Below are 24,368 nucleotides of genomic sequence, written 5' to 3' on the forward strand. Positions count from 1 at the left end.
TAGACATTGCTAAACCATTGCTAAGGAAAAACACAACCCACTGACTTAGCAAAAAGTAAATGATGCTTTTAACATTGATGCTTATAACATCTTTATGCATTGTTTTTCAAGCCATTTAAGTCTTCAAATTCTACTGCTTATATGGCTTTATAGCACAAACTATGCCTTTCAAAATCAATTAAATCAGTAAGAGCTACTGCTAAAAAAACGTTTAAGTAAAAATACAAATAAAAACATTTACCTTTACATTCAGTCTTCAATATAACAATATTGAACTTGTTTATCCCAGCAGTCAGAATTGTGAATATTCCTGCACAGCCTTTTTAAATATTAAAAGTCAACCCTTTTAAGACGAGACCTGCTAATTATGATTGCCCTATATGCATTTGAGCATGTGTTACTTGTTTTGCTATTATACTGGTTTTGTACATGTGACTGACTACACTACCCACATAAAGCATTCTTATGTATTGAAAACAACCTATAATTACATTTATAGCTGGCCTTTCAGTAAAAAAGCACAACTCTTTTAAAGCTTGACAAAGTCAAAAGTAAATTTCAACCACAATTGTGGCTCTCCCATAAGAGAAAAAGAAAGAGAGAGTCTGTGTGTGAGTGTGTGCATGCACGTGTGCAATAAATCTGAATGGGATTTTGCAGCCCACCCACATGGTAGTACTGGTGTCAGAGAAAAAATGAGGGGAGAGAAAACAAAAGACTGCAACATTTTCTACAAAACCCTTGCTCACATTTTCATTTCTGTGTGTACTAACCATGGTGGGCCACGATTACAAAGGATTTGACATTTTCTTCCCTTCTTGTTCTTACCCTTGTTCTTCTCCTTTTAATTAGATCCCCCTCACACTCTCTTTCATATTCTCACTCCAGTATGCAGGTGTGTATGAGTTTTTGTTCAGGCATGCCTACAAAAAAATCTGTCTTTAAAAATTATGCCGATTTTTTACGTCTCTTTTGTACTTTTTAGTGCGTTTTCCTCGTCTGTCTTTTAAACCGAAAACTTTGAGGTCCAAAATGGAGTTAAAACAAATCAATTAGTTGTTCTGCCATTGAGACGTCTACCATGCATACAGACTCTCAGCCATCCCGACTCCCTAGTAAAGGCCTGAGGGCTTGGGGCAGTAGGTGATCCCGTGGTACTAACTGTCGCCTCGAGATGAGCACACTTTTCACCTTTCATATGTCTGATTCCTGAACAGTGTGCTCTGAGACAAGGTCAAAGGTCAAGCACTAGTTTGGCAAAATGCCCTTTCCACCTTGCCCCAGGCTGGAGCTTCTTCCTCCTGTCTGTCTTCCTGTCATTCTCTCATGTTTCTCTCAGCACTATCTACTGGCATAAAGTGACTGATTAGTTAAGCGTTTTTTTTTTTTTTTTTGCGCTGTAGGCCAGGACTTCTTTTGAACTTGTGACCCGGCATTACCTGTATTCATAGACAGCTGGATCATATCAGCCAGATAATGACTGTAATTAATAAAGCAATATTTTCGGTCTGAGTCATTCGGATGCCAGGTGTGTGTGTTTGCTTCACGTCTCTTTGTTTGGCGCTAGAAAAATGCAAGACAACAGCAGTTTATTTGTAGTTTATAGCAAAAAATGGCTGCATAAAAAAAAGGATTACACAAGATGCTAAAAAATGTCGTCTTAAACAAAAAAGTAACGATTCATTCATTTACTCTTTTAAAATATACAATACAATGTCCTTGTATGTTTGAGCTTAACAAATCACTCACTGCATGTGTTATTCTTTTTTAATCCATTGTTGCTCAAACTAAATAAAGTGTTCCAATAATTCTGAGGCCACTGTATAGGACACAGATGCAAGACAGGTGATTAGCAATACTTTGGTCATACAGGTTTTATCCACCTCGCTTTGAGAGATATTACTTACAGCTTTGCCTCGCCTAACACTGGCGCCTTTGATCCACTTTTAACCACAGAATGGAAGAAGAAACAACATCAAGGGTCTGGAACAGGAGCTATGATTATGCTGAATTCCTTAAACTCCTACCAACGGCTTGGTGTGGTTGCCCAACTGACGTTTCCATGGGCACCAAGTGTCAGAAGTACCGCTCTTGCTGTGGTGTCGTCTATTCTTACACGGTTGCCCTGAAAAAAAGTACAGACAGCTTGTGTCGAATCATAAAATGAGATTTGTTGTTTGTTTGATGTTTCATTAATACGATTGAACTAATTCACCAAACTAGCATCACCCTTCTTCCGTTTAGGGGGGGCCAGATAAGGTTCTCGGTATAAAGTCTGTTTGCATTACGATGAGCTCATTTTTGACAGATATTTGGCTTTTGGATGTTTTTGTGGTGTTGAATTGAGCACTCAGCCAATTCTCTTGCACTGTTCCAGAGAGGAATGGCATTGAAGCCAGATGTCACTGCAGTCAAGCTGCTAGATCGAGAATTCCAGGAACTGCTGATCTCCAAACAGCCTTGCAGATCTGCACAAGTAATCTGCCCAAAAATGGAGAGCGTTCAAACTTCCAAATGGCTTGTGATCATTGAATCAAATTACCTGGAACGTTTTCCCAACAGCACACTAGGAGGCCATTTAAGAGCGCATATTGGCGGCTTCCGGACGATTTTTGATGAGTTTGACACATTGTATGTTGAATCTGTAGATTCTATAAAAACACGCCTTGGTGTTCATGTAGCTCTGGTCTTTGAACTAACAATTGGTGGTGTATGGTAGAAACAAGCCCTTTGAAGAAGAGGAGATTGAAATAAATATTCCTGCGGGAAATACGTTAAGGAGCCCCATGGAACTCTCATTGGACTCGTACTTTTTTCATTTTCGCTGTCTCTTGTTTGCTCTTTCTCTCCCTTTTCTCCATATGTCATGAAGGAGGAGAATGATTTCCAATCCGTTCCGGGAGCAGTGTGCCAATAAAATGGTCCTCAAAACACGAGGCCTGTGTCTGCTTCTGCTACTGTGCCAGGAATCTCATCTCCGGAAAAACACATGTCTCAGTTGAGTCGAGGTTTATACCAAGTCTTTTATCAGCAGGGACACCATGGCATTTTAGGGGGTTCCAGGTTCTGGCATTGTCCACAAGATAAACCAGTCTGTCCTTGGAGGATTTCAGCTGGGATCCAGAGTCTGTTTATATATAAAACATGCCACAATTATATATAAAGTGAGCTGGAATGCTGAAGACCTGTTTGTTGCTTCTTCTGTTCCTTGTGGCCCAAACGCCCAAGGAGAAAACAGGAGGGAGAAGATGAAAAAAGCAAGAGATTCAGAAGAAAGTGGTGCAGAATGGCAGCCCTTGTGGTAGAAGCTGGGAGGCTAGTGTGTTTCTCTCTCTCTCTCTCTGTGTGTGTGTGTGTGTGTGTGTGTGTGTGTGTGTGTGTGTGTTGTGTAGGCCTTGAGGATGACTCAAGACGTTTTGTGCTCTTCTGTAATTATGTCAAAAATATACTTTAAAGAGAGGCAATGAGGGAAACAAGCGGCGCACACTTGCACGCAGGGCTTTTAGGGTTTTTTTTTTTGGACGATGGCTTTCGCGTTTTCTCTGATGGGGTTTAGGAAAGGAAGCCAAAGAAGCCAGCAGGACAAACGGAGATAGAGAGCATTCTCTTTTTCTTCTTTCATTTCCTTGTACCTCTAACCTCCGAAACCCCAATTGCCACCCCCCACCTGGCTGGCGCCTAAGCCTCTGATTCAACCAAGGTGGCACTAGGCTGTGAAAAATAGAAGCCCTCTTATAATTGGTGTGCGTCCAGTATTTCTGCAGCTGTCCTCATCTGTGTACTTGCAGGACCATTACCTAAACAGAGCATGTTAACGTGAGGCATCTTATATCTTGCTGGGTATTGTCCGTGGTACATAGCTGTCTATGTGTATTGGCTGTCTAGAGGCAGTCAAAAAGAAGTGCACAGAGACTGGGATTTAAATGGCTTTGGTAATTGCATGTAATGAGTGTTTTAGTCTCAGTTTAAACAGGTGGAGCTGACTCAATTCCTTAAACTTAAGACCAATTAAACAGTTTTGCAGACAGGTCTAGGTTGAGACACTTCCTGAATGGTCTCGGCGAGTTTTGTGTAGACAGGTGTGGACACAGAGACATATTGATTAGAGTGGAAGAGGGCAAATACACAGTCAGTAGATATGACACAATTGCCTTAAGGGATACAACAAATCGTTAATACAGTGGTGGACAAATAATTGTTATTTAGATAACAACGAGGGAAGTAAATGGTTCAAGGTGCTTTTAAGGTGTTTGTCCTGTCCCATGTTGTACTTGCCCATTTACCCAGGTTAAAATGTTGCATTTATTTGCATTGTGCCACCACATGTGAACCAATTGGAATGTGTTTTACATTGCAAACTGGCATATTAAAGCAAGAAATTACTTTTACAAATGTAGGGGAGGGGAGAGCTTTCTTTAGTTTTTAGATAAATAAGTTTAAAAAGCTGGTGATTATATATAACCAGCCTACTGTACCTTTTTGCCTTCCAAGCAACTAGGAATGTGAGTCCCAGACACCTGGGTTAATGTCCAGCCCTGTATTTATTTGTCTAGCACTCTGCACTTAGATGGCTTTAGGCAGCAAGTTAGGTAGTGTTTATTTTAAGGTTTAAGGTTTTTAACAGCTTAAAGTAGTAATAATACAATTTCTAAAGCTGTTAAAATTCTGTAAATAATCATACCTTATCATATTGTTCAGAAGAGAGATTACTGTTTGTCATCCATATTGACTTAGCGTACAATTTTCAGACTTTTAATAAAATTAATGTCACAAGCTAGTTTTACTACATGCTACAAATTTTCGTTTAAGTATTTGAAAAACAATTAGACTTTTCTATAAGGCTCAGAAAAGAGCGAACCAGAAAAAGTATTAACCTGCTAGTAGCTAGCCAATAAATATAACTATCCATATTTGCATAGTTAAAAAATGGGTAATGGTAAAGCAGGTTGTGAGCAGGTAGGAAAAAATATAAAATACCAGATTTGACTTTTAGAAAGGCTCTTGTGTGTACAGTGTTACAAAATCTAATGTGTGTTGACAGTGAAGTGATATCTATTAGGTTATTAAGAGATGTCTCATATCAGATAGAGAATGACACACAGAGAGAGAGAGAGAGAGAGAGAGAGAGAGAGAGAGAGAGAGAGATAGATTAATAGAGACAGATAAAGAGAATTTGATTGTACTTCACTAGACTTTGTAAACTCATTAAACATATATTCTGGCTGTACATTAGAAATGTGTTTGTGCTCGCATATGTGACTCAAAAACTCTTATGCAACGGTTCTAATACGACAGCTGTGTGGCACTAATACAGAGCGGATTCTTTTCTCGTTATCAATTCTTAAGATCAGTGTGGCAAAATAAACAGATTAAGAAACAAGGAAATGGGGATATATATATGGGGAGGAAGAGAGCGAGAGAGAGAGAGAGAGAGAGAGAGAGAGAGAGAGAGAGAGAGAGAGAGAGAGAGAGAGGCGGATCAGTAACTTCAAAGAAGAGCGGCAGCATTCTGCAGGCTGGCGATGTTTATACTGCTGAGAGGAGTCGACATTCCTGCCTCTCGTTTTTCCATGGCATTCCGGGAGGATCTCGGATCTCTCTCCCTCATTTTATCCCTTTCTCTCTCTCTCTCTCTCTCTCTCTCTCTCTCTCTCTCTCTCTCTCTCTCTGGCTGTCTGCCATAGACTCTGCAACTACTACCCTTTCAGTCTATCCTCCCCTATTCTTTTTTCTTCCTCAAAACTAAACTATCTATCTATCTATTTCTATCTATCTATCTATCTATCTATCTATCTATCTATCTATCTATCTATCTATCTATCTATCTATCAAATATCTTTTTGATTAATCCAGGTGATAGCCTCATATAACAAACCCTATTGCAGAAGGATTAGCACAGGGTTGCAATGTCATGTTGCAGTCCAATTCATAATTTCATTGGAATTTATCAGCTTCTTTCTTGGATCCATTTTGTTCACCTGAGATGCTGAACTGCTCTTTTCCTAATATGCATTATTAAGGGATGAAAAATGGATGGCAAAATAGCTCTATAGTTTTTTTTTTTTTAGTCAGTATCTGTTTGCATTTTTAAAGAGAGCTACTGTACACCTTTTAGAACAGTATGTATAATTAAAAAGCATAATTACCTTTTGAAGTTTCGTGTATGAGGCCTGAGGTGCAGTCAGCGTTTCACTTCATCCTAAAGATGTTCAATAGGGCCGAGGTCAGAGCTCTCCCTCAATATCTCCCACTCTAACCAACGTAAACCATATGTTCATGGATCTGACTTCGTACACGGGGGCATTGTCATGCTGGAAGAGGTATGGGTCCCCGAGTTAAAGTGAAGGGAAAAATTATATTTTACAGCATCCTTTGACCTCCGATACAATTGAATGCCTCCAATTTTGTGGTAAAAGTTTGGGGAAGAACCACATATGGCTGGAAAAGTCAGGTGTCCCAGAACTTTTGTGCATATAATGCAAATTGTCCCAGGTGTAAATAAGTGTTTGTATGTTTGCATACTGTACATGATACCCTATGGTGAACTGGTTTTGGCATTCCCGGAATAAAAAGTAAAACTCAACATCACATGCTAAAATAAATAAAACATTTTGTTGCAGGTTGTTGATGACTATGATCAAATCTTTGCGCTGCAGGATTCAACTAGACAAAGAAAGTTCTTATTTAAAATTAAAACCTGTAAAAATCTTTTTTTCGGAAGTCATCTATACTGGTAAACACACACAGCAGTGTAACTATTTGTGGTATACCATCATCCTGCTATATGAACACACCCATAAATTGAAGCACCCAAGCGCTCCACCAATCCCCTGTTGAAAAATATCTGGTGCCACATAGAGCTTTTACTAGACTCGCATGGGCGCTGTTTGTTTATTGGCTTCCGATGCCGTGACCTTTCATTCACATCTGTGATTCTATGGAAGGATTACAGAAAGGAAAGTTTTTTAAATGCTTCATCCTCCACTGGTAATCCGATGTGACCAGCTATTGGTCCTTGTGTGTATGTTTTACAATCCCAAAAATAAAAAGTTAAGAAAGATAATGCCATTGGGAAATGTGCTTAGGCTTGTTTTTGCTACCCGGCCTGTGGAGAGTTTAGGTTGTAATTGGCTGCTTGTTTAGCCGAACTTTGTAAATGATTGGTGCACAGGGATCATGCGGCATGCGTTACTATGGCACCCGATTGTACGAAGCAGCCATGTTTACGCTCGGAAAAAGAAACAACAATGAAACGTCCTTCCTTGATGTGGTTCATTTTAAATGTGTATGTTTATGTGCGCCTGTCCACGATGTACGACACTCCAGCACTCCCTTGATTAGTTTTAGCAACAGGACATAAAGAAATAACAACAGGAAGTGAGGGAAAAAAGGGCAGTGCTTTCCTTCTTTTGAAAAGAAAATCATTCTAGTGTTTCATGTATGTTTCTCAAGACAAAATGTGACCTTCTTGTCATTTCAGTGCAAGCTTTATGGCAATGCTACGTTACGAATTCTATCACGCAGATCAGTACTACGAATATACAGATCGTTTCAGCATTGTATATACGGGCCCCAATTGCTGCGGTTATGTCTGAAGTGTCACACCACAGCTGTCTGTGTAGATCTTTTTCAATATTCGTTTGGAATTGTGAGTTTGGAACAATCCCTAATGTGAAATCTGATCGTTTTCGTCTTAGTGCCTGCTTTCCAAACATTAGCATTAGCACTCAATATTCGCTCACTGGAGGGTGTTCGTTCTCAAGTAACCCTGATTGCAGCTGAAACAACATAGTTTTCATCAATGAAGTTCCCCCGGAGGCTTGACACTATGCAAAACTCATTATTTTGGCCCCTGATGGAATGTTGACATGAGTCTGAATTGGAATAAACATGTGTGTGTGTGTGAGAGAGAGAGTTAGTGCTGGTGGACTTGGTGTCTCTTTCATAGAAGAAATGAAAAACGCGTGATGTGGGGGTAGCGGGTGCATCGCAATGTGGGTACGGGTCAGAGTGGCGCCAACACGGGAGTGTAGTGACTAGTGTGTGTGTGTGTGTGTGTGTGTGTGTGTGTGTGTGTGTGTGTGTGTGTGTGTGTGTGTGAGAGAGAGAGTGTGTGTCTGGGTGGCGAGAGAAAGACAGATAGACTGCTCCTTTGCAATTGCAAGTGGCAAAGCTCCAGTCATCTCTTTTTTGTCCGAAAAGTAGTGAAAGGCAAGGCAATGAGGCGCACAAGCAGACTGAAAAATAACAGCCAGAGTTACGGGTCTTCAGCTTCATCTTGATCCATCCACAAAGGCTGGAAGATGACAGAAGTTTCCCTTAAACACACACACTAATGAAAGCAATGAAAGCTATCAAGAGAGGTGATGACGGATGGGTGTGCATGGCTTCGTTCACGTAGCAGGGTCAAAATCTGATTTAGCGTATGTGGAATACAGATTTAGTGCACGCTGAAACATTATAGTAGAAACAAGGTGGGGGAGAGGTAGCTAGTTTAGAGCAAATAAAGATTCTCCCCGGACCTGTCTTACACACTGTATAAGTATTGGGACATCTGACTTTTCCAGCCATATGTGGTTCCTCCTCATCTGCTGAATGAGCACAAATATACACAATCATGCTCCAAAATTAAGTGGAACATCTTCCCAAAATAGTGAAAGCTAATTTGGACATAATGTAGAATAGGATGCTCAAAAAGCACATCCCAATCTTAAGGTCAGGTGTCACCAAAGCAATTTACCAAAGCTGATTTATTTAGTGAAGAATTAAACATTATTTATATATATATATATATATATATATATATATATATATATATATATATATATATATATATATAATTTGTACTAATGTTTATTGGTGTGGGAACATCTGCTGGAAGTTATGTGTTACATTACTTATTCCTTTTTGTTACTCAAATTATCAGAGCAGAATAGCCAGTTAAGATCATCTCCAATTTCAGACTTTGTCCCTATTGTATTATTTTCTCATTGTTCTGTCATGCATACAAGAGCGACTCCTGATTGGCCCATCATAGATTGACCTTAAAATGCACACACACAACACACACACACATGCACACGCACACGCACACGCACACAGTCTGCCAAATGCTTTAAATGCAAAATGGCAATAGTGGGAAAGAGCAGGTGGACTTGAAACATGGCTGACACAATGAAAACGAATCAAATACTCGACTCATGCTCCTGTCACAGAAGTGTCTGTTTACCCTCGTCCTTGTCTTTGAAATGGAAATCACTAGCAAAAGGTGTATGCATGACTATGAGTGTGTCTGTATGTGTTGGCAGCACTGTGAAAAAAACGAGACACGGTAAACCGACGCAATTCTTTGAACACGGAGGTTAATAACATTCTACAGCATGACTGTGGACTTCTTCCTGGGTCAGAGGTTAAAGGTCAATCAATATGCTTAACTTTTAGCACTTACTACTCATATAAAGTTTAAAGACTACGAGAGAGGTACTAACAGGATGATCCTCCCAAATATGTGTGTGTGTGTCTGTGTCTGTGTGTCTGTGTCTGTGTCTGTGTCTGTGTGTGTGTGTGTGTGTGTGTGTGTGTGTGTGTGTGTGTGTGTGTGCTGTTTCACTTTCACATAAGGATTCTGGAAGGTTGCTGGTGCAGTAAAGCATGTCTGTGGTCTGTCCCCTCTCTGACAAAAGTGTGCGAGTGTGTAAGCCCTAAAGGACTTTACCCCCTCTGCTGGGTAGCGTGTGTGTAGCAGTTAGGCGTGTGAAAGTATACCTTTATGACTGGCTTTTATAGTGCAGTTGCACCAGTAAAATAGTCATGTTAATGTACTTAAACAGTTGTATTATATAATTACATGCACTGCGTATTTCTATACATATTAAATATTGATTATTGGAGCGGAAGCAACGTGACATATAAGCATGCCACCATGTCATCTGGCAATTGTATAATGTTTTTATAACTTTAAAAATTATTTTTAATAATTTATCCTATACACAATATATACAAATGATAAGAAATCACTGTTATGGCCAATATGACTATGGAATGAATATGAAAAATGAAAAAGTATAGTTTCTGATTTTGCCAATGGTGTTGACGTGTCCTACACATGTATTATCAAGCCATATGTGGTTCACAAACAATGTCTTGAAAAGTGGTAGCATGAAATTTTCCCTACACTTGAACAAGGAGACCTAAACCAGTTCCAGCAAGACAATGCCCCTGTGCATAAAGCCAGGACCATAAAGATATGCTTTACACAGAAAGATCTTGAATGACCTTCTATAGAGTTCTGACTTCATCCCTATTGAACACCTTTGGGATGAATTGGAATGCTGACCGCACCCCAGGTCTCCTCACCTCACCCTACATCAGTCCCTGCCTTTATTAACACCCTTGTGGACAAATGGTCACAGATTTCCACAAGCACACTCCAAAATCCAGTGGAACTAAAAAAAACTTTTAAATTGTGCGCATAATTGTCAGTATAATGTATACTTTTAAAATGTATATGACTTAAGGCTGTGCCATAACTACAAACCTAACAGCTACAATACATTTTCTAGAAATTCCATCAGCCAGGTTGTTGCGTGCACAAAGGATTTCGAAGAGAAGGTTTCTTGTAGCAACTTAGTGCTTTCGTTTACTTGCTCCACCAACCTCAGCAACATACACATTACATAGAATAGCCTATCTGTCAAAAACAGACTTAACTAGTCGAAAACGTCCCATCAGGCATGCATGCATGAACAGCCCACCCTATCGAACACTATACAGGCAACACTTACACATCTGCTGCAGGTCAAATATATATTACATTTAATTTAAAAAGTGACAGTGAACGAAACAATGTGATTTAGGATGGAAAAGTTGAGTATTATTTCTACTTGTCCACGTCTGATAGAAAAATGTGATTCTCATAAGGAATCTTCATAGAATATATATTTTATATATAACATCTTTTACTGATAAATCTCATATTGGTAAACACCATCTTCCCCTATCAAAAGTAGATCCAGTAATGGGTCTAAACAGAAAGACTGACCAGCAAATTAAATGCTAAAAAGGTTGAGAATGGAAGAATGTTTAAAGAGCTTTTGGGTTGCAGCTGTACATCTACTAAAAAGTAATTTTTTTCAGTAATTTGCTGCTAATGGCGTATCCCCAGTGTTTCTCAGTGAGTGAGATTACAGAGGCTTCCTTTCTGTAGTCTGCCCCGATACGCCCCCTGGCCTGCTGCTCCACTTCTCGGAAACTGCCACAATACCTCCAATTCCTCCTCATTGACTCCACAGACAACCCGACGTCTCCTTCTCTCTCTTTCTCTCCTTTTCTCTCTCTCTTTTTTCTCAGGTTGTGCAGTAATTGCGCTACAGTCATTATAGTATCAATTTCTCGGCAGATTGTGCTTTTTTTTTCCCTCCTCAGTTCTCTGTCTCAGTGGATGTGGTGCTAAAGGATGAAGGTGAAATGTGACTCCACTGCTGTTTTGACAGCAGTAGTGCTCTAATGTCCTTAATTTCTCAATGAACACACACACAAACTTTTTGGTTTCTTCGAAAGATGCACCAGTAAAACTTAGGAGTGTCTTCACTTTCTTTGATTTTAAAAAGATTAGTTCCAGCAGCTGTAATGAATAAGGAACTTCTCTAATTGAATTATTGGTTGCTACCTAGTTTTACAGCATATTACAGCATTCTCCGGATTTAAGACTTTAAAAGATGAGCGCTTTCACAACGCATGCCTGTTCCTATTAATCTGAGTGGGGCATCTTTTTGTTCTTTGACTCCGGAAATGGAAAAACACTTAGCGTGTCTTATTTTGTCATTGCTGATGACTCGGTAAACAAAAGATAATAGCTGGGATTTTGATAGCTATACAGAGTACAGCAGCTAAGCCAACTGCTAGCAAGGAGAAATTCTGTGCTTTTGATGAATTCGTTTGAAATCCAAAATACAATATCTTCAGAATGTCCTTTTGAAAAGTGATTTTTGAATGTCTTCGGGATGTGTACCAATTTGTAAGCTTTGTATTTTGTTATCCTATAAATATTGGCCTGAGGCTGACTTGTCAAAAACATTGAAAGACATCTGTATTTTCAATGGTCTGGCTTAAATTTAATTCATAGACTCTTTGTCAAGCCTAGATTTGGCATGATGTCTGGTTCAAGAATGCAATAAGGACCCTTTCTATGCCTTTGAATAGACACACTGGGACGAGGTCTAGGCAATTATATAAAAAAAGGAATAAAAAATAGGAAGAAATACAACTTTGTTCACAAATCCTCTGACTATTTCCATGAAGACATGGTATGTTTTTTCCTTCGATCTGATTGAGAACCACAACAAAAGCTATCGTACTGTTGCATTTATATAAACCCATTGTGATTTGGTTATCAGAGATATTTTGTTAAACAATAAATGATCATTTTTAATGAAACTTCCCTGTTTGAACAGTTTCACAAAGCAGCTGAATGCACTTCTTACAAAGTTTAGATACGCCCACGATTAGCTAGTGTCAACTGACAGGAGAGTAATGCCATGCCCCCCACCCTGAGAGCAGGACCAATTCTAATCTCATGCATCGTCAGGATTCAAACCCCACGATCTTCCGATGCCTGCCTTCTGCAATGTTCGCATGCAACAGTTAGCACCTGCCTTAAGAAAACAAGTCCAGGATGTGTTTCACATAGACGTAAGTGTTTGTATGTAAGAGAGAAGCTTGGCAGGATTCTGCAGAGCATAACACTGCTGTTCGGATTAGATGCGCTGAGCGAAGTCTCGCAGACGTACACCCAGATGCACATAGACACACAGTGAGAGAGACAGTTGTCACGGGTAACTGGGTCGGAACAACACGCCGGCTCCAGGCCAAGTATTTTGGTGCTGTTGGAAAGAGCAGAGAGAGAGTTCGAAAGAAAGAGGTCTGGGCGCAGGATTTGGAGAACGAAATTCTTTCCTGACACATACTAGACTTGGCTGAGTCTCTGGCCCTCAGGGGGTAAAGCCTTTGAAATAGGGATAAAGGGCCTCCCTGACCCCAGTTTCCTGCCAATCACTCCCTGAACCACCTCCTCCTGTTCAATTGCTCAAATTGTCCATAAATATATCTTTTTTCTGCATGTTTGACTAAAGTAATGAAGGATCAGACGGTGATATCTATGTCTACGTATTTGCCTGCCGGATTTGGTCCAATTATTCGTGAAGCATGTAAGTGTTACTTCAGAAACAGAAGCCTTTTGGACGGCACTCATTCCATGTGCAATCTTTGCATGGAAGTAAATTGAAGGGTGGAGGATAGTTTCAGTCCTAGGGGACGTAGAAATAGACAGATCAAGGACGACAAAAGGCGAATGACTCTTGCAACGTAGCTGAATTGGCAGCACATGAACTGGCCCCACTGCTGGCACAGGACAAAAGGAGACCCATAGGGCAAAACTGGGAGGGGAGAAAAAAAATTATTGACTTCTCACCACAGCCACTATTTATTTTTCCCCTGCTCTCTGCACCACTGTTTGTTTTTGAGGCTGTCAAGACTTTTTTTTTGGTTCTATTTTTAGTTGGCCAACTACGGCGGGCGGCGGAATGCTTTTAAGTGCGAGTACAAAGGCGCGGGATGGGGACATCTCGTCCACTTTCCAGCAGAGACAGACAGCCAGAACCGACCACTGTCAACATTCAGGCTGTCAACATTAGGAGTGGTGACTGTATGCATGTCTTGTGGCTGGATTCGGGTTCCCTGTTGAAATCAAGACTGTGATTTTCAGTTCCCAGGCACCCTAGTTGTCTCAAAAAAAAAAAACTCTGGTATTGTAAGGGTTGTACACAAATCCATTTGGTGTTACGCAATACAAATGTTGAGCTTTAAAATGGACTCATAACGGAGTTTCAATTTCAGACCTCTATCTTCTAGGAGTTGCCAGACAAATTTCTCTCATTTTTACGTTCTGAATTCGGACTCCTTGTTAAAACTGAGTGTCAATTTCAGTTTCCAGACTCCTCATCGTTTTGGAATTTTAAAACCCCACAAAAGACGTGTCTCTCTGGACTGATGCACACTGAAGTTCTCTGAATTTGCTCCAGATACAGTTTAGCTGAGGAAGGCATTATATCACTGGCCAGATTTTAAATGTATTCTGTCATCTCCATAATCATGTTAATTGGATGATGATGATGATAATAGTGATGATGATGATGATGACAGTATTTTGACATGATTAAATATTTCTCAGCACTCAGTTTGCTCCTGAGAAGGTTTGTACTATGATCAACCACTTCCATTAGTCTCGCATTCATGCGACCAGTTTTATAATAATTATCCTCCACTTGTTCCACTGACAGTATCAGCTGCATGTTCCAAATAATGTCATACTTTCTGAAAGGTTTCACCCATCAATGATGTCATGCTTGGGCATTCCTGCCTGAGGTCAGGGGAACTTCCCTTGCTCTCCTCCCCAGTCTTTGGCCTACTACAGTAAGCCGAGGGGAGCTAAGCCCTGGTGAAGACTCTGTCCTGTTGTTTTTATGAAGGATTTAGGGGAGATTTATGTTGGGTTTTAAGCAAAGATTCCACCGTTAAGAAATAGAGCTTTCCTTGTCAAGCTTTATATGATATTTAATAGCGTTTTTTGGTCACGGTTACTTAATAATCATCTATCTAGATCATTTCGATTGATGTATAAGGCTCATCATTCAGAAGATGGGCGTCCAAACCAAAAGTGACCTCTGATTTGCATGGATTTGAAAGCACAATCAAAAAGCAAACTAATCACCTATTCAAGTTTTCCGTTGTAGGCCATGTTCTGTGTTGGTAAGGATTTTAAGGTGATTCTACTGCCAGCCATTTGTTGAACCTGAATTTATGCCTCATGTCCATAACGACCAATTCAAGCCAAATCATTCAGTTTGCTGACTACTTAAGTGTTTTTGTCTCATTCAAATGTTTTTCCTAGCTTTTATTGATATGTTGGCAGACAAGGTCCTTCTTGTATTTTGCATTTGTTTAATACATAATTAAATATAAACCCGTGTATCTCTCTCTCTCTCTTGCTTTCTCTCCCTCTTTCTCTCTCTCTCGCTCTGCAGTCTCACCCGCTGTCTCTGTGTAACACCAGTGAGGATGAGCGGCAAGAAAGCTTCTTCATTAGCATTGTTAAGCTGGAGAGTCCAGAGAGCAAAGTGCCCCAGTGCCTCCCACTCCTGGAGAAGGTAAGTCCACTTGTGGAATGCAAACACAACCACTCACCATTACACACATACACAAAAACCCATATTAACACTCACACACACACACACACACACACACACACACACACACACACACACATATGATCCCACCCACCTCTACTGGTACAGACAGAGTACATTTGTATTTGCTCAGTGATAAAGCACATAGTGGTATCAAGCTTGGCATGGACTGATAGAGGCACCCACAGAGAACAGAAATCAGTGTGTGTGTGTGTGTGTGTGTGTGTGTGTGTGTGTGTGTGTGTGTGTACAAGTAGATTTCAGTGTCAGGAGACTGAGTAATGAGTAAATTCTAAATACAACTGTGTTCAATTTTGAAATAATTTTTTTGTTGTTTGTTTTAATCTTGGAGTGGAAACCGTCTTGGAAAATCTTTGTATGTCTCTGGCTACTGCACTGTAGCTCAGTTTCAGGGTGCTACCGATTTCCTTATAGCCTCGACCATCTTTATGGAGAGCAACAATTCTAATTCTCAAATCCTCTGAGAGTCCTTGCCATGAGGTGCCATGTTCAACACCGAGTGGTCAGTATGAGAGAATTGTACTCGAAGCACCAAATTTGAACTGCTCTAATACAAGATACACAAATATGTACAGTATGATTCTGTAAAGCAGACAAAAAGACATGATGAATAGGACATGTGGCATACAGCTGTTATCACTTAGGGTGTACTCACTTTTGTTGCCAGCTATTTTGAAAATAATGGGTGTATGTTAAGTTATTTTCAGAGGACAGTAAATCTGTACTGCTATACAAGCTGCACATTGACTACTCTAAACTATAAGTTTTATTTCTATAGTATTGTCCCTTTAGAAGATATACTAAAGTGGTTGCTGAAACGTGAGGGGTGTACTCACTTTTATGAAATACTATATATATATATATATATATATATATATATATATATATATATATATATATATATATATATATATATAAAATATTAGTCAAAATTATTTTTAACAGCACTAATTTTATTAACGCAAAACGTTTTCTGACCATTTTTATCAAAAGATAAATAAATCAATAAATATATAAGTGGCAAAATTAAAACCTTCAACGCAACAAAAATTTATTGTCCTTTCTTTACTCTAAAAAATTAACTCCACCGAAAAGTTTACATGTCAAAACATAGCAAAGATTTGGTGTCCTGATGACTTACGTAACACCTTTTTTTTTTTTACTTACACATTTGAGACAATCGAATACTGTCAGTTCTACTTTCTAACAAAAAAAAGTGTGAAGTCGTGCGTGTGCAACGCACACATATATGTGTGTATATGTCAGGATTTCCTAAGGTGTATTTCAGATATGCAAGTATAATTAGTTGAAATGAACTGATCTGTGAGTACAAATTAAAATCTCAGGAATGAAACCGTGATTTACCAGGATGATGCTAAGGTTATTTTTAAACCTCACGCTAAAATCTAGAATTTGGTACATTTGGTGACGAATGAAGTCTGTTTTGAATCTCGATTGGTCCAGACAACTGATCCTTAGTCCTTTTGAAAACGAATGTATGGGGTTTCATATCAAATTGTCAAGTTTAACATTTTTCTGATGGGGAGAAACAGCTACTATGGTCAGAGAAAACAGAATGTTTTATTGAAAAACACATGCCTCATGCTGGCCTGCAGAAATTGAAAAAAACGTCTTGGTCCACTAATTTGATTGGATAAGCGTCATTGCACCTTAAATCGCTTATATATAATTTGTATATAACCAAATTGGGAGGTTTCATGGAAATTGCTACCATAGAAGAGTTAGCAACATCATTAACGGATTTAGTAGACAATATATTTCTCATGAAAATAAATTTTTCATGATATCAGATGAAGATTTAAAGGCACAAAGGAAGCCAATTTCATGGGAAGCACCTTTAAAGAAGTGAGTCAGCTTATTAGCCAACAGACTCTCTGCAAGTGTGCCTTCTTTAGAATCAATTTTTTTATTATGGAGCAAAAATAAACACTTATTTGTCCATATTGTGTCCATTATGCCATTCATACTGCAATCGCTTAATGATATAAGAATGGCTCCTCTTTTGCAAGTGTGCACGTTGACCTGCAATGAAAAAGTGACATCTTGGATTACCGTATTTTCCGGACTATAAGCTGCTACTTTTTCCCCACGTTTTGAACCCCGCGGCTTAAACAACGAAGCGGCTAATTTATGGATTTTTCCGGGGGTTTTCCCGGTTTCACAAACTTCAAACCAAAAAACTGAGCCCCGTAACATTAGACCAATGAAATTGCCGAATGGGTTCAGGTGAACCAATAAAACTCTTTATATTAAATCAGATGCGCTCCCACTGAATCGGACCGCACCACATCATAAATATGGATGATGTTCCTCTGATGTTTGACATCATTCGTCACGCTGAAAACAACTGGGCATGAAAAAACGCACTTCACCTGTGTTCTGAGCTGCACGGCATTGGGAGTAAAGCTTCACCGATGGTGATTTTTAAACGCACGACGATGCCAAAAGAAAAATTCCCGAGAGAAATAGTTGTGAAAGGAAGGAGGGAGACAGTGAACAATGACTTTCTTGGTAGGCTACTGTTTAGATACAAGCCGTGTAACAGACACTGTCTTTCGTTAAAGCCTGTGTAAAGTTAATTAGTTTCAGTGTAGACACCTGCGGCTTATAGACAGGTGCGGATTATTTATGTTCATAATAAAAATCTTTGTCAAATTCAGTTCGTGCGGCATATATTTGGGTGCGCTTAATAGTCCGAAAATTACAGTATATTATAGATCTATTGTTTGGAAGAAATACTTTAGTGTAAAAGCAAATTTGCAATTATGAGCTCTGCACCAAATAAGGGCAGATTTGGTCCTGAGTGCTGACTGGAGTATTCAGGTTTAATGTGAAAACACTGAAACAAGTGGCTGAAACCAGGAGTGTGAGCAGAAGCCAGTATCAGGAAATGAAAGTAGAAGGACATTTGGGATAAGGACAAGCTCTTTTAAGTGCCATAGCAAATGCAGGATTAAAAAATATATTTATAATCCAGTTTGGACAGAAATAGTAGACATTTTTCTGAACGATGGAATGAAACCATTCAAATTCTTCAGTTCCCTCCGAAAAAAAAAAAACATACATGCAGTCTCGTCCAACAGTGCTGTATTACGGAATGAGAAGAGCTCTAAATATTTACGCGAAGGAGCTCATCGTCGCTCATGTAATCCAAACATCCCCTTGGGTTCAGGTTTTTGGAGATATATCTCTGTTAACGAACACGTAAGATGTTTATACGTCCCTTGGCATTGTAATTATTAGCGCTAGCCTCAAACCGAGAGCGTAGAAATAGTTTTCTTTCTCTCTTTCATGCCTTGCACTAGGCCAATGTGCAATAGCTTGTTTTGGGGTTTTTTTTGTTTTCTTTTTTTTAATACATTTCTTTATAAAAGCAACGAAGGATGAGTTTTAGTCCCATGTCGAGACTTGCAGGCCCTTGATTCGATGCTTTTGTTTCTTTTAAAGATGCGGCAACGCTTCATTGAACCATTTCTAATCCTGTTTACTTTTGAGATGGAAATAAGGAACGAAAGGCAAGCCAAAAGTATGCATGCGTGTGTATGAGCATGTGTGCGTGTTCGTGTGTGTGTGTGTGTGTTTGTACGTGAGAAAGAGAAATGGAGTATTTAAAGTTTGCAAGGGTTAGGAGCTGCGGTTTTGATGCACGTTTTGTTTGGGGCTATTGTTGGATGCGCTTAGATCATAGAATCTACAATAGAAGAGCATCAATTGTGTACAGTGTATGCAAGAGACCAGTTTTGTTTTTTAACGTTATTGATTTGTATACGTTTGTATGTTCGCAGCTGTAAACGATGTACAGAACACATTTCCTGACTTGTAAAGCAAACCCACCGTCATAGATTTTTTTTAAATATCGAAATTGTGTATTGAATTTGTTTACTGTATCAATATTATCACTTAGATAAAGTTATACAAGTTATGTATGAGCATGCATTTTATGCCAGGGTCCCCTGAAGAGCACTTAACCCCTTTCTCTTGTATTGCTACACATTTTTAGACATTGATCAGAGCGTTTGCAGTCAGATTAAAGAATCATATCCTCTTGTATGTCGTACTATACCAAAATCCGTCAAAGATAACAAGGTGCGAAAACAAAGACACGTCAGGACTTTTCCGTGTGCACAACCATACCCGGGCACACCTTTCCGTGACAACCAATCAGCATTCGCCAGGAGACTCGTGGACACACCACAAAAACGTATGAGACGTTTGGATTTTCTATGCCTGCGTGTCAACCCTTCTCTATACGCCACACTTACAAGCGCCCCACTTTACGTCATAATGCAAATACACCTAAATGCAGAAGCATAAACCAGCTTTTACTTGCTATATCCTGCTTTTGTTGGTCGTTCCTGTCTATTTTTTTCGCCACTCCCTTTGCATCCATTTGCTGTTCGTTTATACTCGCTGATTTCGCATTCACACCTGGCATTAGCAGCATAAGTGGACAGTTCAAGTACAAATGTAAACAGAGTCAAATGCATTTCGAAAGACACGCTGTGATCTGATCTGATCTGTCAAACCACAATCAGAGGGGATGTGGGACGCGTTCGGACACGTGTAAGAGCAAATCTGTCTCGAAGCGTCCCTCAGAGCAACGTGTGAATCGTAAATAGGTGTCTTTTAAATGGAAGAATTATTACAGGTCCAGAAACATTTTCAAAAAGGACATACTGGCCCTTTAAGAACCCTCTTCATGGAGTTTGCCCTCCATACAATTCCTGGTCGTTTTGATCCGCCACGGCCAACTTTCAGCCCCATTCATGCTGTCCTTTCTCCCACATGCCCCCTCCTTCTCCTTTTCTTGCTTTTCCCTGGAGCCTCTCTGTTTGTTCATTTTTTGTGGATGAACGCTTTTTAAAAAACACTTAATGGTTCCTCTTGAAGGCACGTTGTAGACGAAGGAAGGCGGCGTGTTGTAGTTGAGAGGATGTTCCCATCCATTTGGCACATGCACCAAGAGTCTTAAAGGAATGGGCAAAATTGTTTCAATTTACAATTTAGTAAAAGACACGATTCATCAGAGTTTGATATTTACATAAATGTTAGAGCTGACAATTCAGCAAATGTTTCCATGTTATATTATGCTATGTTTCTACGAATCAAAACATAACACTGTCTAATTGCTAATGTTCCCAGAGTATGCTGAAGTCATTCAGTATTTAATCGAACGCATACATGTGCTACTGCACACTGTCTCTATATCTGTCTCTGCTGTCCCATATGTCCTGATGTACCAAAGATTTACTTTTTTAATCAGATGCTATCACCATGGCAAAGGCCATTCGATAAAAGCTACAAGAATGGTGGTCTTTGTGGAAGCGCCCCCGCATGTTCTTTCATCCAAAAACGAGAGATAGATTTCCTTATGATGGAGGAAAGAATGCAGAGGAAGTGGTCAGCTATTTCACATTAAGATCAACAAAAGCGCTCTCATGGTGTGTGTTTGTGTGTTTATAGGCGTTGTGTGATAGTGTGTGGTATGTGGGTTTGTGTATTTTTGTGTAAAAGACCCAAGCATTAGCAGTATGGTTGTAACATGCCTGTGTGTTTGTGTGTGTTTGTGTGCGTCTGCATGTTTGGGAGTGTGTATAAAAGAGTGTGTTTCGTGCGGTCTCCGAGCAACAGCAAACATAGTTGTCATGGATTCCATCGGTGCATCTGCTGTGTTTGAAGTCCAAGGCCAATGTGACTTGGTTTGATAAGTCTTATGTTGTCATCACTCACACCCACACACATACACACAAACATACACATGTACACAAATATATATATATATATATATATATGCAGTAGAGTTGATTCCCGTGTGAACAGGCTATAAGTGACACAGACTGGGACATAGAAAAGGAAATCTAACTTACATAAGTACAAGAATATTATATCTGAGCATTTTGGCCTTGTGGGGACATTTAGCCAGTCTATCTATCTATCTATCTATCTATCTATCTATCTATCTATCTATCTATCTATCTATCTATCTATCTATCTATCTATCCATCCATCCATCCATCCATCCATCCATCCATCCATCCATCCATCCATCCATCCATCCATCCATCCATCCATTATTCATTCATTCATTCAACTATATTAAATAGTTTTTTAACTATTATATTATATCTTAATGATCAGCTAAACGTTTAAAGGATTCATGTGAAATTATTATTAACTATCAGACTAACTGACTATTTTGTATTAAATCCACACACAATTAAGGTCATAGCAAGGTCACATCTAAAATAGTTGTTCCTAAACAAAATTACAAGAAGCGAAGTTTTTCTGTATCAGGAATTGCTGAGAAGTGGAGAAGTGGCCACGATAACAAAACAAATGAGTTCTCGTTATGTTGGTTATTTTGTTATATTCTGACAGGTCGTTGGTTTAACATTAACGCGTATATACATGGGCTCATAGTTACAATGTTACAGGGGTCAAACTGTTACACATGCACATAAATACGCACTCATTTACTAACATATCGACAGCTGTGTTTATGCTCCCTAATATTCCAAGCATTTCCAGTCTGTAGAGCCCTGCCGTCCATGCCCTTGTGCTTAAATTTGGGCTACTTTTGCTATTAGTCAGCAATTTTCTTCAAGCAAATTCTATCATTTTGTACTTTGATGAGCTGTGAGCTTGGTCTAATTACATTCAGGCTTATAAAAAAAAAAAAAATCAATCATGTACAGTATGTGACCCACCTGATGTATATACACGGCCTGGTGTACATATGTTTGGTTATACGAACAAAAATATCAGTGGAATTTTGTCTCGTTATACGTATGAAGCTTTGTTATAAGAACGTCGCGCTCGTACGTTGGTTTTTTGCGCACGCCTCCAAACTCAGCGAGAACAGCCAAGAATTTTGAATAGGTCGTTTTTTAGTAGAAGTTAAAAAGAAATGAGATTCAAGTGAGTCAAAAACTGAAAGTGATTTTTAAAAAAGTTGACTATGTAAAGATATTTAAATCCTTTCCAACACGATTCCCCTCCTTCCCAGCAGTTATCCCTTATCCTCCACTCCGCCCCGTCTTCCTCACACCATCACCGACTCTCCTCTAAACACTTTTTCTTTCAATGTAAGATTACTATGGTTACAATATACGGTAATACAACAAATATCACTTATAAATGTATTATACTTTATTACTGTATATTGTAATGTTTTATGAATTTTATATGTATAATTTCTGGGTCCTGGAACGCATTATCCGCATTTCCATTATTTCTTATGAGGGCATTCGCTCTGTTATACGTATGATTTGGTTTGAGTATACTTATCTGGAATGAACTACAGTCGCAAACCGAGGTTCCACTGTACATTACACATTTTATTATATTTGATTTTGTTCACAATGCTGTGTTTCATGTTTAGCTGAGCAGAGGTGGGAGTGGTTTCAGTCTGTGCAATCACATCATGCAAATTTTAATATTTAGATCGTAGATGGTTATTACACCTCAAATGATATTGGCTATATGAACAGAAGTTTGTGGACACGTTATCAGATTTGTATGTGCGTTTTTGAATATCCCATTCTACATTTAGACCCAATTTGCTTTTATAATATCCTCCACTCTTCTGGGAAAACATTACACTAGATTTTGGACTTCGGTTGTGGAGATTTGTGGGCATTGGTAAAGTCTGCAATGAAATCTAATGATCCAAGCTGCTGACCTTTTCCTCTTAGTAGAAACATGAGCTGACCCTAGATCAGTGTGCGTCACGCTGCATGTTCACAATGCTGGTTCCATTTAGCCGATCAGCAGTGGTTCCTGTCACCTTTTCCTTCTCCTTGTCTAACCATCACGCCCACGCTCTCACCCAGCCTTTTTCATTAGCAAAAAGGAATGCACAGTGCAACAGGGTGCAACAGGGTGTAACACGACCCACGGGTGTCTTCCTTTCCGGGTTCATTGACCGGTCATACAGCTGCCTGTGTATTATTTTTTTTTTGTGTTCATGCTATCTTGCAATTTCTTTTAAACAATTACAATAATAACTTTTATTCTACAATAATTAAGATATTGCATTTAAACAAGTTCACACTTGTCAGTTATGTTCTCCAGTCTTTTAAGGGAACAGTATTGGGGGAAATGCCCTTCCCACACAAGAGATGCGTTTCAAATTTGTCCAAATTATGAAACATCTTTTTTTTTATTCTAAAGGGAATCTTTCTCTCACAGCTGTAACGTTGCTCAATGAGTTTCTTAAAATATGGAAAGCATTACAGTTATTTATTTTTTCCCAAAGGATTTGTGGTGGCGATATCAATAATGCATAATTAAAACAGTAGATAAATACATAAACACATAAAAGCAAATACTTCTCTCTGAAAAACAGTTTAGAAATTTTTACTCCTAAAAGAGAAGAGCCTTTTATTTGTCACATATACATTACAGCACAGTGAAATTCTTTTCTTTGCATAACCCAGTTTCTTCGCATACCCCAGTTGTTTAAAGCCTTGGGTCAGAGCGCAGGGTCAGCCATTATACAAAGCTCCTGGAGCACAAAGGCTTAAACTCAAAGCCTTAACCACTGAGCTTCTACTCCCCAATTGTAGATTCAAACCATTTTTGAAGAACTTATATAATTATTTAGTTATAATAATAATAATCGTTCCACCCAAGATCTTCCACTCCAACCCATGTATACTATATTTTCATAAAGCTGACTTTGCACACTGGTGCATTGTCATTCTGAAACAAGTTTGGGCCATCCAAAGACATCGTATACAATTGTGTGCGTCCAACTTAGTAGTAACAGCTTGGGGAAGAACCAATACTTTTGTACATATAGTGTATAAACAGTATCATTAATATTACATTTTTAGAAATTGGTTTATTAGTTTCTGTGGTATATACATATGTACATTGCAGATGGTTGACTAATACTTGCACATACAATACTTCTGTCTGTCTGTCTGTCTGTCTGTTCATTTGTCCATCAATCTATTTATATATCTATATAATTGTATATAATCCAAATCAAATATTTGGTCTATTGTTAAGTCATAGTAAGAAATATTAGATCAATTTGACTTTATTTACATATTTAATTTTTGATTAATTTGTTTGTGT

The 24,368-nt window shown here is 39.0% G+C and overlaps 1 protein-coding gene across 2 annotated transcripts in view; it reads left to right on the top strand.

The window, feature by feature from the left end:
- LOC124379386 (E3 ubiquitin-protein ligase RNF43) overlaps positions 1-24,368 on the top strand; it is a 98,491-nt gene that overhangs the window by 45,236 nt on the left and 28,887 nt on the right. For both annotated transcript variants that reach the window (XM_046839710.1, XM_046839711.1), the window contains exon 2: positions 15,081-15,203. In XM_046839710.1, coding sequence (XP_046695666.1) covers positions 15,081-15,203 — 123 coding nt within the window. The remainder of the gene's footprint in view (positions 1-15,080; positions 15,204-24,368) is intronic.

The sequence above is a fragment of the Silurus meridionalis genome, chromosome 25 (genome assembly GCF_014805685.1).
Source record: "Silurus meridionalis isolate SWU-2019-XX chromosome 25, ASM1480568v1, whole genome shotgun sequence".
NCBI classification, from domain to species: Eukaryota; Metazoa; Chordata; class Actinopteri; order Siluriformes; family Siluridae; genus Silurus; species Silurus meridionalis.